The sequence below is a fragment of the Vicugna pacos genome, chromosome 13 (genome assembly GCF_048564905.1).
Source record: "Vicugna pacos chromosome 13, VicPac4, whole genome shotgun sequence".
Taxonomy (NCBI): Eukaryota; Metazoa; Chordata; class Mammalia; order Artiodactyla; family Camelidae; genus Vicugna; species Vicugna pacos.
In genome coordinates, this window is record NC_132999.1 from 38,416,527 (window position 1) to 38,432,238 (window position 15,712).

The 15,712-nt window shown below is 37.5% G+C and overlaps 1 protein-coding gene across 3 annotated transcripts in view; it reads right to left on the reverse strand.

Moving 5' to 3' along the window:
- NFYC (nuclear transcription factor Y subunit gamma) overlaps positions 1-15,712 on the reverse strand; it is a 59,420-nt gene that overhangs the window by 28,074 nt on the left and 15,634 nt on the right. For all 3 annotated transcript variants that reach the window (XM_072974676.1, XM_006215847.4, XM_072974675.1), the window contains exon 2: positions 165-277. In XM_072974676.1, coding sequence (XP_072830777.1) covers positions 165-269 — 105 coding nt within the window. In that variant the 5' untranslated portion in view covers positions 270-277. The remainder of the gene's footprint in view (positions 1-164; positions 278-15,712) is intronic.

The window sequence follows — 15,712 nt, forward strand, 5'->3', positions numbered from 1 at the left end:
AGATAAATTATATTTTCATTTTCCTATCCAAAGGTCAGGAATGAACTCTGCCTTTGTTAATATGCTTGAGATGAAAAAATGTTTTAGTCTACATTTTGGTTATTCATCTCATAGCTCTTTACATTCTTCACAAATTTTTCGTAAGTTTCTCAATTATTCCTTACCACTGTTAAATTCCGGATTTCTTCCATGACACGAGGCCAGAAGGACTGTAGGCTTTGCTGGGCATCACTGCTGCTCGTACCACCAAATCCTCCTTCTGTGGACATTCTGACACCTGAAAAAATACATATGTGAGATACATTAGAAATAATAAAGTCAGACTTTCTGTCCAGGTTATTTTATATCTTTTCTTGTAGATGTTTTCACTAATTCATTCAATATTTCAGTCTGAGAAGGTATATAATTGTGCTGAAGAGGTTCTTCAGACTTAAAGCTTAGCAAAAACGTAAGGAGGAAAGTTCTCCCTTCTATCCAACTTATACCACAGAGGCTAACCAGGAGCTTCAACCAGAGAATCTAAAATTGTTAGAAATCCAAACTAAAATCTTAATGTGAATCATGGACTTTTAATGTTTTATCTTGGGCAGGGGGAAGAAAAGGCACTTGGTTGCTGAGGCTGGTCCATAATTTTCAATGCCATTCTCACCAATGCTTTCAAGTTCTATGTGGCTTCTCACATTCCATGCATAGCCTGCAACACGTACATTAAGGGTCCCCAGTGATTAATACTGTACAAAAGTATAAACCCACAGTCTTAAAAAATAAGAGCCAAGTTTATTCTTTTGTTTTAGACACTGGGTCCCATTTCTTTGAGGCTACTGATGATGATCATTCCTTCCATTGAGGCTACTGATGATGATCATTCCTTCCAATCTCAAGCTATTCTGCCTCAAAGGACACAAAAGCACTAAAGCATACCAGTAATCGAGTGGTTGGCACAAAGTCTCTGAACTGAAATTACTTCCCATTCTTTCCTTCTCTGAACCTTGCTGTTAGGCACAAAGCCAAACAATGCACACCATCAACTAGAAGCTTTAAAGATGGTTGGAAAACAATGGAGAATTACGTTTAGGATGGAGAGAAGAAGGTCAGAACTGCATTTGGTCAAGTGCTTTGTGATGGGGAGGGAACAGGAATAAGGATCCCCACATCAGCTGTATAGATAATACTGTAGTATCTTAAAAGACTTACGGGGGGGAGGTAAAAAAACTCCACATAGCTTAAATGCTTATCTGGTAAATACTAAATGCAAGAAACAGTTTAATTAAACACAAAGAATGAGAAACTTAGTGATATCCTAAGAGTTTCTATTCTGGGAAATTACTTGAAAAGGTTTAACATGCCAGTGACAGGATGCTGGCAAAGAGCAACCTAAGTCATAAAGAACCAATTCTGAAGGGCTGAAAGAAAAGCACCAAAGCCAGATGTCACATGACCAAACTGCTACTTTCCAGGCTCCAAGTGTATGCATGCTGGGCAGATCACTCTCCATCAGCAGAGTGGAATGACGGGTGATACATCTAGGTTTAGACTGTCAGGATGTTTGATTCACTCCTAAATGTTTGCCTGGGATTGTCCTAGAGGTCTCAGATCTTTTTCTTTTTCCTTCTAAAGGAAATGATGAGAGGAAAGAAATGGAAGGAAAACAAGAGTACAATCTTCAAAGCAGATTTAACTCTGGTGTAATGACATTAGTGGGTGATGATGTAATGGGAAAAGGTTTGCAGCCAATTTCTGGTGCTGGAGGCCTACAAGCAGCTCTATACATCAACAGGAACTCTAAGTACTAGGAAGCAACATGATCTTGCAGTTTCTGGAGGGAATTAAAGTGAAGAGTGTTGAATCACAGTTGGAAATGTCTAGAAAAAATCTTGAATCCTAATAACCAAGTAAGATCCTCTCAACTCAGCTTCCATGACCTTTTCACTTATTACCATATGCACATGGCCTATAAACTATTCCCTTAACCGTACTGAAAACAAAGAAATCAAGGTAATCTAGAGAAGTTTAATTTATTTTTATTAATAGATTCTTATAAGGTACTTATGACAATGACAACAGTGTGGACTCACTCTAACCTTTTAAATAAAGCAAATAAACTCTTTGTAGAAATGAAAATAATTATCAAAAACCTTAAAAAAAATCTAAACTTTCACTGAATAGACCCATGGACAGGCCTGATCTTAGCAAAATCTGCCATGTAAACTGCTACGGTCAAAGGAGGAAGATGCAAAATTGCTAGTGTGGTATCTTTGTGTAAGCTGCTAATGATGGGTAGGTTTAGTATGAGTGCAAAGGTCAGTGAGATTTAGAAAGCTGGTAACCAGTTTTGATTGTCCTCTGATCTCTTCTCACAAACATTACCAAGGTACACAATTCAAGAAACATTTTTAAAACCATCTGTGCACAGTCTGCTTTTAAATCTTGAATTGCTCTAACTAAGGATGTGCTGTCGCAATCAGCTCCCAAACATCTGTGCAGTTGATAGATCATGAATGAATGTTTGGCTAGCTCAGAGCGATACACTATTGGAGTGGGGGCTGGGTACAAAACAGAAGTTAATAAATCTTTCTGGAACTGACAAATGTATTAAAGGTTAAGCTTTTAATTTGAGAGGCCCATCTGAATTAGAAAAACAAATAAATAACGGCAAAAAATACAGGTCAATAATAATGCCCTTTATATTTTACTGCATCAAAGAAATTTAGGACTTGGAAAAAAGGCATTAAGAACCACCCAGGCCCACCCCTCTAAAAGATGCTCTAATTCAGACTCTGCCCAGCTCCCTCAATCCTACCCTAAGTGGATTCAGCTTAAACTATGAGCTTTAAGGTTCTAGGAAACTGCTCACTGGTAAGGCATTCTTTTCCATCTCTGGACAGCTCTGACCGTTCTTCTTTACATTAAGTTGAATTTACAAACAAAGGATCATTTTAGCTTTGGATTTGGAATTACAGTTTTTATGATTTTTTTCCATTCAAAAACCTCTTTTCATAATTTCTTGACTTCAAAAAACAAAAGCACTGTACTCTCATCAGGGACAGAAGATTCTCTTATGAGGAAAAGGTTTGGAGCATGTTTTCTAGCATCTTTGCAGAGATGATTAGTAGCCAATTCTTTTAGTATCTCTTGGAAGGACATAAATTGTTACTATAAAGTCCTAGAAAAAGTGAGTACTTTTATTCAAAAGGCTTTCTTTAAAGCAAATCCAGTCTTCACATGGGGCTTTGAAAATCAGATCAAATCTCAAGCAACAGATTTTATGAAAACAAGGTAATGTTCTCAATATTTTCTTACTGAAGCACAACTTAAAATTAAAATAATAAAACCTAATCATAAACAAATTTTACTCACCAAACACCCCAACAAGTTAAAAAAATATAAAGTAACCTTAGTTAATCTTATCATTTATCTTAATAATTAATGCATTAATTGCAACTGAATTGATTTTGCTACAGAAGTAGCCTATTTATAACATCTAAAGCCCATGGAAAACATGCCAGGTTCATCTTCTAGAGTGGTGGCAGAAGGTATATATTTAAAAGTTAAAAAGAGATTTATATTCCAGGAATCTTTTTATTCCATGTTAAATTGCTACCGCCATCACGAGATTAAGCTATTTATATACAGTAAGATGAAGCCACATTAGCTTAGATGACTTATGAAAAATGCAGCACAGACTTTCCCAGATTTAATTCATTATTAATATCAGATTTATCATTCATGTTCATTAATTAGTTTATAATTACTTCAGTAAGACTGCCTGTTTGACTATCTAATAAAGACTTGAGGATGAAATGAAGTATCAAATGGTTGTTGCTATAAGGAATCTCAAATCCCATTATCTTATAATTTATCTGGCTTTAAAAATGGTTTGCTTTCCAAAGCTAGAATGGGAAGAATCATAGTCCACCATGAAAAGGCCATTTCTCCAATGCTCAACACAATCACCATGTCTCTACAAGTTTTCTCTAAATATCCCCATCTGGAAGTGATCGCGCCTTCCTGTGAACCTTCAGAATCCTTAATCTGTACTTCTTTCTGCACCCACCACATTACTTTGTATGATCATCACTTGTATATATATATATTTATTACCATATTTCCCCTTCTGGTTTATAAGCTCCTTATGGGTAGGACCTGGGTATAATTCACCTCTGGCTCCCTCACAGCATCTAGCAAAAAGTCTGAAAAGTAATTACTTCTGAATGAAGGGGCAAGAGAGTTGCTGTGTATGGACTTCCTGAGGAAAAAATGAGGCCTCTTGGAAAGCGTGGACCTGAAATAAGGCTTATTGGGATTGCAAACTAATCTAGGAAGTTCAGAAGAAACGAGGTTCTCTCTGACCCTTTAAAGTAAGTAGGACTACAATCAGAAATCCACCTAATTTGCTGAAGTGAATTTAAAATAAAAGGGCGTAATAGGAAGGACACGTGCGTGCACATGCTCGCATGCGCGTGCGTGCACACACACACACACAGGTCCCAGAAGCTGCAAGGCAGACTGGATGTCTGGAAACATGGGTACGTATCATTTGCAAGTGTAAACTTTCTGAAAGTCAGAACTGTCTCAGAAAGGTGACCAGGTCAGGGGTAGTGTATAGCTCTAATAGAGTGCATGCCTACAATGCATGAGGTCCTGAGTTCAATACCCAGTACTGCCATTTAAAATAAATAAATAAACCTAATTACCCCCACCAAAAAATAAAGGTGACCAGGATAGACTAGCAAAGCTTGAAAAATTAATGATAATAGGTAAATGGAAGGAGAAGGGTGGAGGGTGTGGAGGGGGGATACCTCAGTTTGGCCATCCACTGCCAGGAAGATAAGGAGAAAATCATGGAGGAAATGAGATGATTCAATCAGATCACTCAAGGGTAAACAATCTAGCTGTCATTCTAATATCCAGTTACTCTTTATGACTCTTGAAAAAAGAAAAACAGACCTAAGCAGTTTTCAAAACATCCCAGAAGCAAAGTGCTCCTCCCTTATCTCTTGGAAGTCTTTCAAACTCTTGCTTTCAATCAGGTTCCATTCTGGACAAATCCACCTTTAGTGTTATGCTGAACATAGAACAGAATATATCAAAATGATCAACCTCATAAAATACAAAGAAACATAAGGTTTTAGTACAATATTCCCTAGTTTCTAAAACTCTGCACCTTTAGGTTTTAGCTCTCTATTTCTTAGCATATACCTCAGTCTCTCTACAAAAGTCCTTTATAATATGTTTAATCCCATGATACAGCTCTTTGACATAACTAAAATCCAACAGATGTTGCTGGGAGATAATATCTATATTCCTATCATTGCAACAATTGTTCAAGGAAAAAACACCACAGGAAGCTCCCCTAAAATGAAGTCTAATTCTTGACCAATGCTGCTTCCTATTAAAATACTAGAATTGCTCCATCCCAAGCTGTCAAATCTTACCTAAACACAATGCTCTCGTTGTCAAATGCAAACAAGTATCTCTTAGCCCAACTGTGACTGAAAAACAAATCTAAACATGGGTACCATCTTTCACCTTAATGCCCCTCAATCCAACTTGTAGCCTTTAGGCCTGTCAAGCTGTGAGTGTCCCCAGTTGTTCCTCTGTGTCTCCAACTTAATATATATAAAGTACCTCCCTCCGTATATAAATTATCTCCCAATGTTCAAAGCACATTAACTTCTTTACTCCTTCTCCTATTTGCGTTTTGATCATGTCTTCCCCTGTCATTAGATGACACGCTTTTTATTTTGCCCAATCAGCAGCACTATCACATAAATTTTGTGTTCTAATACTGCTCAAATATTTTCCGTAGTTCCAGGGTTCTCTAATTGAATTAGCTAAAACTGTTGGGATGTTATATTTCAAATGGGGAATGAGAGATAAAGAGAAAGAAAAAATAAGAAAAAAGAAGGGTAGGATTAAAGCTAATCTGTGCTTGCTATTTCAGATGTTCTTCCAAACTACAAAAAAAGTGAAAACTAAACTTGAGGGCTGAGATTTTAGAAACAAAACAACTCCACCAACAGACAAGTTGGTCCTCATGTTTATACAGATGGACCTAAGGACATATGCCATAATCAATCATGTTGGCTAAAAAGCATTTTGAGCCTTAAGGAGACATATTTTCTCCACAATAAAACCAATCTGAAACTGACAATTTCAGAAGGAGAAAAATAATACCGTTCTGGAAATAAAAGGACCTAAGGTCGTGAACTGGCCTACTGCCTACTAGCTGATGGCCTTGGGCGAGTCTCTCTACTAAGCCACTCCAGAAGCAATGTATACTGAACATATATGCCAAAGGGGTGATCTGGTATGGAAGGCCTACACTTCACTGCCAGAGGATGCAATAAATGAATGAATACAAGGGAAGGAAGGGTGACTAGAGAGAAAAGAAGGTTCAAGAGTCTTTATTTAAGGTCATCTAAGGTTTCTACTTAAGCAGGAAAGCTCTAGGCCTAGTGCCAGAAACCTTACTACGTAAGTTTTAAGCATTAACTGGATACCAGATGGTCAGACTAGCTGGCAAGTTATAAAAGTAGTATCCCACTATTATAAGAATGAATAATGTAGACCCCTTTCACCAATCCTGAATAATGCCAAGTTCAGAGTTTGAGGGTGTTGTCTGTCTCCAGTGCCGAGAGGCTAAGTATGAAGCCTTAGCCAAACTGCCTACTGGAAAAATCATGCTTCCCAAAAGGCTAAGGGTTGAAACTGGTTGCACACTACCCTCCCCAAAGATCTGCTTACAAAGGACACATTTTCAAATTGGCAGCAGAGATACTTCTCCTTCAAAAACAAAAACATGTTTCTGTTGGCTGTCTACTACAACATAATCCTTCAAGCAGATCATAATATAGTTATAGTGTATTGGGCAAAAAATGAAGGCATTTGCAACTGGTGTAAGAAATGAAACTAACAGGAAGACGTGACCAGAACATTTAAAAACCTGTTTCCGTGGAATAGAAATGCTAGGTAACCATCTTACTTCACACTTTCTTCCTCACTCCTTCACTGATGTTCAACTTACATACACCAGCATATATAGCAACAACAAAACACTATCAGTATTTTGTATGATGGAGAAAAAAAGACTATTTTAGCGAAGTATTATAAAGCAAGGGTCCACAAACTACACCCACAGGCCAAATCTGGCATACAGCTTGTTTTTGTGAACTCAGTTCTAGTGGAAGACTGCAACCCTCATTCAATTACATTGTTTATGGTTGCTTTCAAGCTAAAACAGTACAGTTGAAGTGTTACAAAAGAAACCGTATGACTCAAAAGCAGAAAATATTATCTGGCCCTTTACAAAAAGAAGGGTCAGATAATATAATGATGGAGAAACTGAGTGCCAGATTTTTGAAAAGCCTGCCCTAGATCACACAGCTGTTAGACGACTTCTTCACCCATTCAGCCTCCACTAGGAGTGAACTATGCCCCACAGAAACATTTGTTAATCTCTCTGACCCTCCAACTTAATGAAAGTAAATAAATTCTTGAAGGAAGACTGACAAGTAACTGGTTTTTCAGACCCTGAGCCTGAAAGAGAATTCTGACGTGAACTAGAGAAAGAAAGGCCTATAGTCTGAGTTAAATTGTATACTAAAACAAAGAGCCATTTTGCTTACTGGATCCTCTCTGAGATTCAGAAAATCTTAGAACAACCTTTTGCCCAAACTCTAGCAGGATCCTGTGTTTGTGTGTGTCCAGGAGACGTGAGAAGTGTGATTCTGAAAAACGTTTCAAAGATGCCAACTTAAGAGCTTTAGTTTTACAAAGTACTTATCATATACATTACCTTCAACTGATCTTCACTCAGCTCAGTGCCAAAGAAGTCAGCATCATTTCAACTTTACAGATAATAAAGCTGAGGGTTGGGTATCTTAAGTTACTTCCTCAAGGTCACAATATAGTAAATGGTGAAGTCAGAAACAAAAAAGCTCTAAAATTCTGATCCTGATTTGGTACAGCTTGTTTATTCTCACTTTTTGCACTGTTTTAAGGTATGTGTATATTCAAACTGTTCAGAGAGATGAGCAATCTGGGCTTGGATCACTGACTCAAATCTTTAACCCAAAAGATCATTTTTTTAAAAACACAACTTTATTGTGGTATAATTTAGGTACACTAATCTACACATATTTCAGGTATACAACTTGATGAATTTTGATAAATATATACCCCAAAAGATCACTTTTATCCAGTTGCTCTCAACATCTCTATGGCAATCAAAGAAGATGCTAATGACACCACTCTCTCCTATCATATAAACATCTTTCTCTTATTTCCCTGTTGTTTCTCTTTCCTTGCTCGGTCACTCTGTTTTATCCTTACCTCTTGTATGCTTCTAGGCAGTCAATAGCAACTACAAATACTTAGCTGCAAACAGTGGGGGGCAGTAAAGTACAGGATAAACACACAAAATGTACTGGACCAGGAAGTCCTTGTTCTCTGGCTACTAGCTTGTCACGTAACTTCTTGCGGCCTCTGTTCACCTCACAGGGCAGCTACAGTACACAAAGAGGAAACACATGACAGAAGGCCTTGAAAAATATCAAGCATCATGCAAATACCAGATGGCACATCAAAATCACTGCTCAGAGCTAGATATCTACTTCTGGCTTGAATAGGCTCAAGACACAACACCAAGCCCAAAGATCAATCTCCCCTAGGTAGTGTAGCATGATAACCCAACTCGCTTCTTTCTCTAATTTTCACTACTTACTTTATTTTTAACATGTTTTCTAAGAGTCTAGTATCAGATGCATGAAAACAAATGTAGAGAAACATCTTCTTCCACCTCTTTTATAAACATAAAATAATTTTTAAAGCCCTTTAAACTATTAAACTTAGATTGTACTAGTTCCAAATAAGCAACTAATTCAAGATGGAAATGCCTAGGAATGCTCTTAATTTAAATCCTCGGGAATATCAATGATCAGTAGCTATGCAGGCCTTTCCTCCAGACAAATCCAAAAATACTAAAATTCTTAGAACATGTCTTTGGATACCTCAGACTTCTGTAAGCCAGGAGTATGTGGCTGTTTCGTCTTGCAGAAGGAATCCTGTTTGTTATGTTAGAGGGCAGAGGAGACCTGGAGTCTAGGCAGCATCCCACCTCATCTGGACCCATCAACTGAAAAAAAAGATTCTGTTTTGAGCTCTAAAGAGAGCTCTGGCTACTTCTATCCCCATCCAAGAACTTGGAGTAAAGGGAACATGTTCTGAAAGCAGGAATTTTTTAAGACTAGCTCATGGACTGAAACCAACTTTTAAAGTTTTTTTGGGACTAGCACTGTTAAGAAGTTTGCTTTTATAGTATATACAACCATAAGAAATTAAACCAAATATACACATTATCAGTGAGCACTAAATTTTTTTCTCCCAAAGAAACCACTCCTGGCATCCAATAAAATCTATTTCTACAACTAGCATATTCACTTTCCTCAGACATTATTATTAGGTACATTTATTTCTTAAGCCTAAAATTCCCATGCTCCTATTTTCTCCCCAGTTCTTATGTAATTGTCTTTGCTTCTGGCACATCCTCAAGGGAAGCATGCCTTGCACATAGTGGGGATTCAACACACATCTACTGAATAAACAAACACAAACTCCTCAAGAACTATTTTAAGATCCCAAGTATCTCTGACCTCACTCTGGGTTCTTTTCTTTGAAATGTGCATATGAGGAAATCCCTTCTCAAGTATCTAGCTCAGCTGTGCAAAAACCTTTGTGCAGTAATCCAATGGAAAAGTCAAAAAAGAGTGGGGATGGAGAGAAACCTGTTCTATTTCAGAAACTGTAGCACGAATGTAAGTAATTATCTAATCATAGATGCCATTGGAAAATAGAAGACTGTGCTGGTGAGTTAGTCCATTTGAAAACTGGAGGATTCTCAATTAAAAATCTGAAGGGTGTTATAAGGGTGTCAGTAAGAGCTTGGCTGTATTGATTTGGCTGTATGGATTCTGCTGATTCACAGATACACTGAATTCTGCCCTCTACTTAGTGTCTTTTATCACTGATTTAAAAGATAAAAGAAAGCAGGCAAGAAAGCAAGCAAGAAAGGGTATGAGACTAAACAAATCCTCCAAGTCAACCAGACTCTTAAATCTCCCACTTCCGTGTATATAGCTGTCAGGAACAGAGAATGTGAAGACCACTTCAAAGAATCCAAAGTAGTTGAGATAGTTATGCTAATCTCTTACATTTGTACATGCTTTACACTTTGTAAAGAAGCTTCCTTTACACTACCTCATTTGTTTTTCTACAAACATAGCACAGGTACTAATATTCCCATTGACAGATAAAGATACTTAATCCAGACAGACTGAGGGTCTCTCTTGCCTTAGGTTACAGGGCAAATATATGCCAAAACTGAAACCGCAACCTATGGGCCCTGATTCTTAGTTCTGTGCTCTTTCATGTTCTCCTCCCTCTTTAGAATTGATAACTCAGTAAAGAACCAAAAATTTAAGAACCTATATGGGTCTTCTCAGTCTGGAACACAAATCCATCAAGTCCTTTATCTTTAGTTTTCCTGATCATTCTCCTGGAAAAAGTACTCCAACATGCCAAGATGTTAAATTCTTACACATTTCAAAGTGGAAAGCTTAAGGTTTCCAGGTTCGCTAAAGCTGCAGTAGCCCACAAGAACTGGGACTTGGAGACATTCTGGTCACCAACCAAGAGTAGAGATAAAAAGGTCTGGCAGATCAAGTTCACTCTATGTGGGCCTAGTGATGAGAAGTCACTCTATCTTTTCACTACAGTTCAGAGGAATAGCCTTACCTAGCCCCCTTATTGGAGATGTTTCCATAGCTGCACACTTACAGGAGGAACGATCAGGTTAAATTCTACGCAGTGTTTCAAAATTATAGCCATTGTTATATCATGAACGTGGTGACAATGTTATTTTAAATATGCAGCCATTACTCTTAGAAATCCTGTGTTCTAACTACCTCAATAGGGATAAAACAAAGATTAAAAATCACAGCTAAGAAGTACAAAACAATTGATTATTTAAGAACACCACGACTCATCTAAAAACACCAACCTCTGTGGTTTAAGATATGAACCCAAATCTAAGAGGTGCCCAATACCTACCACAAAGTGTATATGTACACAGCTAAGGAACACCACAGAATACCAAACACAGCTCTAACCTCCTATCTATTTGGAAATCCTTCAACTACTTATCTGACCTTAGTGAACTGAGGATTCACACAAAACAATTTCCCAATATGCCACTAGTACTCATATTAGTATCTATTTGTACTATGTTTTGCTCTGAAAAAAACAAAAAAGTTTGTGTTCACCTACCTTGTTTGACCAAAACTTTTAAAGTAATTCAATTTGACTACATATTTGTTCCTTTTATACTCAACTTGTTTAGTCACATAATGTAAGATTATGCGAGAAGTCTGAGGAAATTCCCCACTTCCTTTGTAACGTATGCCTTTTGGGGGAAGAATAAGCACAGGGAAAAAAGTTTTTCACATACAGTAACAAGGTAATGCAAAGAGCACAGGGCTTGTGTTGGTAGGCTCTGCCTCTTGTTTCCTCACCCACCAAATGGGGATAATAATCTTCTGTCCTACCAACCTTAGGTAAATACCAAGTGAGAGAATAAACATAAAATCATTCCATTAGCTGTAAAATACTATGTTTTCATATTAACATATTACATTGCTTAACTGCCTTCAAGGGTAGCTTCAAAGGCATTTGGCCAGTTAATTAACCAGGAGAGAAATAATCATGGAGTTCAGGATATAAATAACCAAGTAAGATGGCTGAAAATTTACCACTGTTTCTCTAGTAGAAAGTTTCTTATTTCCTTTATTTTAGATTGAAGATAGTTACAACATACCTATCCTAGAAATTAAATGTAGGTGACTTACATTAAAAATTCTGCTAAATCCTAAAAATTCTGCTGTCCTACTCCTGGTAATTCACTGTGTGTGCTGCTCTTTAGTGTTACTGTGATCATGTGGATATAAATTACTTGCTAAGCAAATGCTGCCAAATTCCTACATGTGTATTTATGGTTGGCTTCCTACAGAATGCTGCCAGTTGAAAATTTACAAAGCTAATATTAGTAAGATTAAGCCCAATGCAACTCAGAAAGAAAAAACCAAAAACAAAGCCTTTGCACTGGATGGAGATGTGTGTGTATACTTAAAAGTTTAAACAGGAAAGCTTATGGTTATACATACACACACACAGGCATATACATAACTAATCTCAAGGAGCTACCACATAACATTTCACGGAAATATTTGTACTTTTTCAGAAAAAGTGAAGGCCAGATTGCAGGGCAGCATTTCTAATCTTTTTCATAACAAGGCACACACAGAAAATGTTAATATTAGCTTTGTGAATATGTAACCTATGGGCTGATACTGATGCCCTCGCTCAGTTTAACTTGTCACACACAAGATCGTGTATCACGCATGGTATTCTTAAGTATTTGGAGGAAAATGTAGGCTAATGGTGACACTTTCACTTTCTTATGTATGCCTAGATAAGTTATAGATATTCCCTAGTTTTAACTAAATTAACATTACAAAAATGGACAAGTGACTTTTTAAGAGTAAAGAATACTAATTCATATATGGAAACTGCACACTCAGATAACAGGGGTGCACAATCAAAAAAGCTTAGAAACACTGGCCTAGAGGACTCCACCATGGTCACTTCTAGATGTTTAAACTTCGGGGTCCAACGTTTTTTGTGTTTCCATCTTTGACATGAAGCTTTATTCTTCTAGTCCTCTGTCTATACTCTCCCTTGATTGTCCCATCCATTCCCCAGGTTCAGCTATGATCTCTATAAGCTTAAATTCCAAACATATGTTACTAATTCTGACATTTCTCCAAAGCTCCAGTCCAACTTCAAAGATGCCTGCTGGGTATCTCCAACTGGAAAGCCACCCAAAACTCAAACTCCTTGTGTCCAATTCACAACTATCTTCTTCTTTCCCCAAACCTGCCCCTTTTAACTTTTCTGTTTCTGTTCACCAGTCTCCTAGGCTTGAAATCTGTCATCCTAGACCCTGTTCCTCAATTCCGACCAACTGCTAAACTCTGGAGTAACTGTCCAACACTGTCCACCTCCTGACCTTCTTCATATCGCCACTATCTCTGTTCAGGTCCTCATCACTTCTGTAATAATAAAAATGATGGTAATAGTTAATACTACTCATTTAGCACACACAGTGTGCCAGGTACAGTTCTAAGCCTTTTACACTGCTGTGTCTTATAACACTCTTAACAATCCTAAGGGTTGTGAACCTAGGATGTGTGAATTCACTGCATTGTTCACTGTTTCTAGTGTCTTCCACTCAACTTCTACTCATTTCCACGTAATGATGCTAATAAATCTTATAATAGCACAGCTCTCATATCGCCACATCAACCTATTACCCCAAATCTCCAATGGTTTACCAATATCAAGCAGACAGTTCAAATGTCTTAGCCTGGTAGTTAAGGCTATACAACATCTGACTCCAACTTGCTTCTCCAGACTTCTTTCTCTTGCCACTCCCTCCTGTCCCAAATTCATCTCCTTATGCTCTAAGCAGACTAGACCATTTACTGCTCTCTTCAGCCCACCCTACACTTCTGGAATCATGACTTTGCTTCTCCTGTTTCCACACCTGAAGTGCCCTTGTCCCTAGCTCCCTGAGCCCAGAAATCCAGTTAAACCCAGTTGCCTTCCTTCATTTCTAAGACAGAAGTAAAGGTCTCCCCTCCTCTGAATTCTGTGTCCTTTGCTTGCACTTTCCATATCAGTTTCATGTAATTGATATACATCATCTGTCTCCCCTACCAGATTGTTAGATCTCACAGTAAAATTTTATTTGTATACATTTTTTAAATCTCCACATAAAAGACATGCATGCATGGTGAATTAGTTAGAGGAAGTATAAAGCATTAAAGCATCCAACGTGAGTATTTTCTCAAAGGTAAGAACTATACAGCTTAGGTAGATAAAGGAAAAATTCATTTTATCTGGATATTTCCAGTCAAGCAGGTCTTCTCTTTAGTTTTCTATGTAATTGAAACTATGGAGACAGACCAAAATGGTAGTATTTCCAAGAAAAAAGGATAACCAAGTAAATCAGCACTGCTGTTTGCTGTGGTTATTTTAGTCTCCTTTCTTCCTTTGAACTAAAGAACACAAGGTCACAAGCTACGTTATGCCACTTTAAAGTTAAACATTTACGAGGTGTTTTTTTTTTCCTTTAGTTCTACCTTTACACTGGAATTTACCTTCATTTCTTATCCTTCAACTGCCCTTTCTCACCGAAGGGTACAGACCTGTAATTTAATTTATAGTTAAAACTCTTAGAGAAAAACTTTTGGTCAATTATTGAACAGTAAGGTCTGGCTTTGAGATGCCGAGGGGAGAAACAGGAAGATAAGGGTGATAACACAAATAGAAGCTAAGTTCTAAAGCGCCAGGCCCAATACTGAGGCAGCGGAAAGAACAGACAAAAAAGAAAACTAAGCTTCTGGGAAATGCACGCATAAGGGAGATACCATCCAGCTCTGTCTACTATAATTTTCAGTCACAGTATACCTCAGGACTTAAATAGAATTTAAGTTACATCATTCAAGCTCTTATTCTTTCAATATACTGTACCTTTTTGTTCAAATACATGAAAGTGGTGAAAAGAAATCCAACTACAAAAGAGAAAAATTAAAGATTTTCAAGTAGATTATGGTCTATCAGAGAATATGCAAAATAAGAACAAAAATCAAACCCACAACTACCCAAACATACACATGCAGATACACACCACTACTTTGCTAGTGGTAAAGATTAAAGTTGGCATAGTTAAAATATTATTTTGGGAGTATACAGACAATGATTTCTATTTGAGTCTTGTTAAATGGTTAAAATGGTCCTGGGATCTTTGTTTATTAAATACATATTGGCTTTAAGGACTCACTTAAAGAACCAGGCCCAAACTTGTTTGGCAATTAGCTTGTTCTTGAGGTGTGTTAACAACAAAACTGGCATGCAGGCATTGTGTTTGTATACCTTAGTTTACTTCTTTGTAATGCATAGAAGTGACCCAGCTCTCTGGGATACCTCAGCCAGGTGGATACCATTAGCTTCCTAGCTGATTCTCAACTTTCTGAATAAGCAAATGGCTGAGGCAAGAGATCTTCAGATCCCAAAAGGGACAGTAAGTCTGCTGCCACAGCAGTCTTTCTAACCAGCAGACTTCCACATGAAGACTTCTGAACCTCTTCCATAGCCCACTTTACCTCTGTTTCTTTTGTGTTCAAATAGCAAACCTGTATAGATGTACCAAAAAGGAAGACAAATATGAAAAATAAAAAGTAACAACAACCTAGAGGAATAAAAGAAACATGGAACAAACTGAGTAGAAGGTAAATATCTGAACCTGCATAGGCCAGGTGAAGGGTTGAGTCAACTAACCTGTCTGGGCCTCAACTCCCCCACTTTACAAGAAGGGAACTAGACTAGATCCCTAAATGATTTCCATTAGGCTAACTTTAGAGTATACAAACTCTGTATGCATGTATTATTGGGGATAGGAATAGGCAAAAAATAACTTCATTTATGAAGAAGACCATGTATAAATGATTAGCTTTAAAAATGCTTTTGGGGTTACAGAAGCCTCCACGAAAGTATATAACTACTTTAAGAGGGAGACCCCCATCTTGTTTTAGGA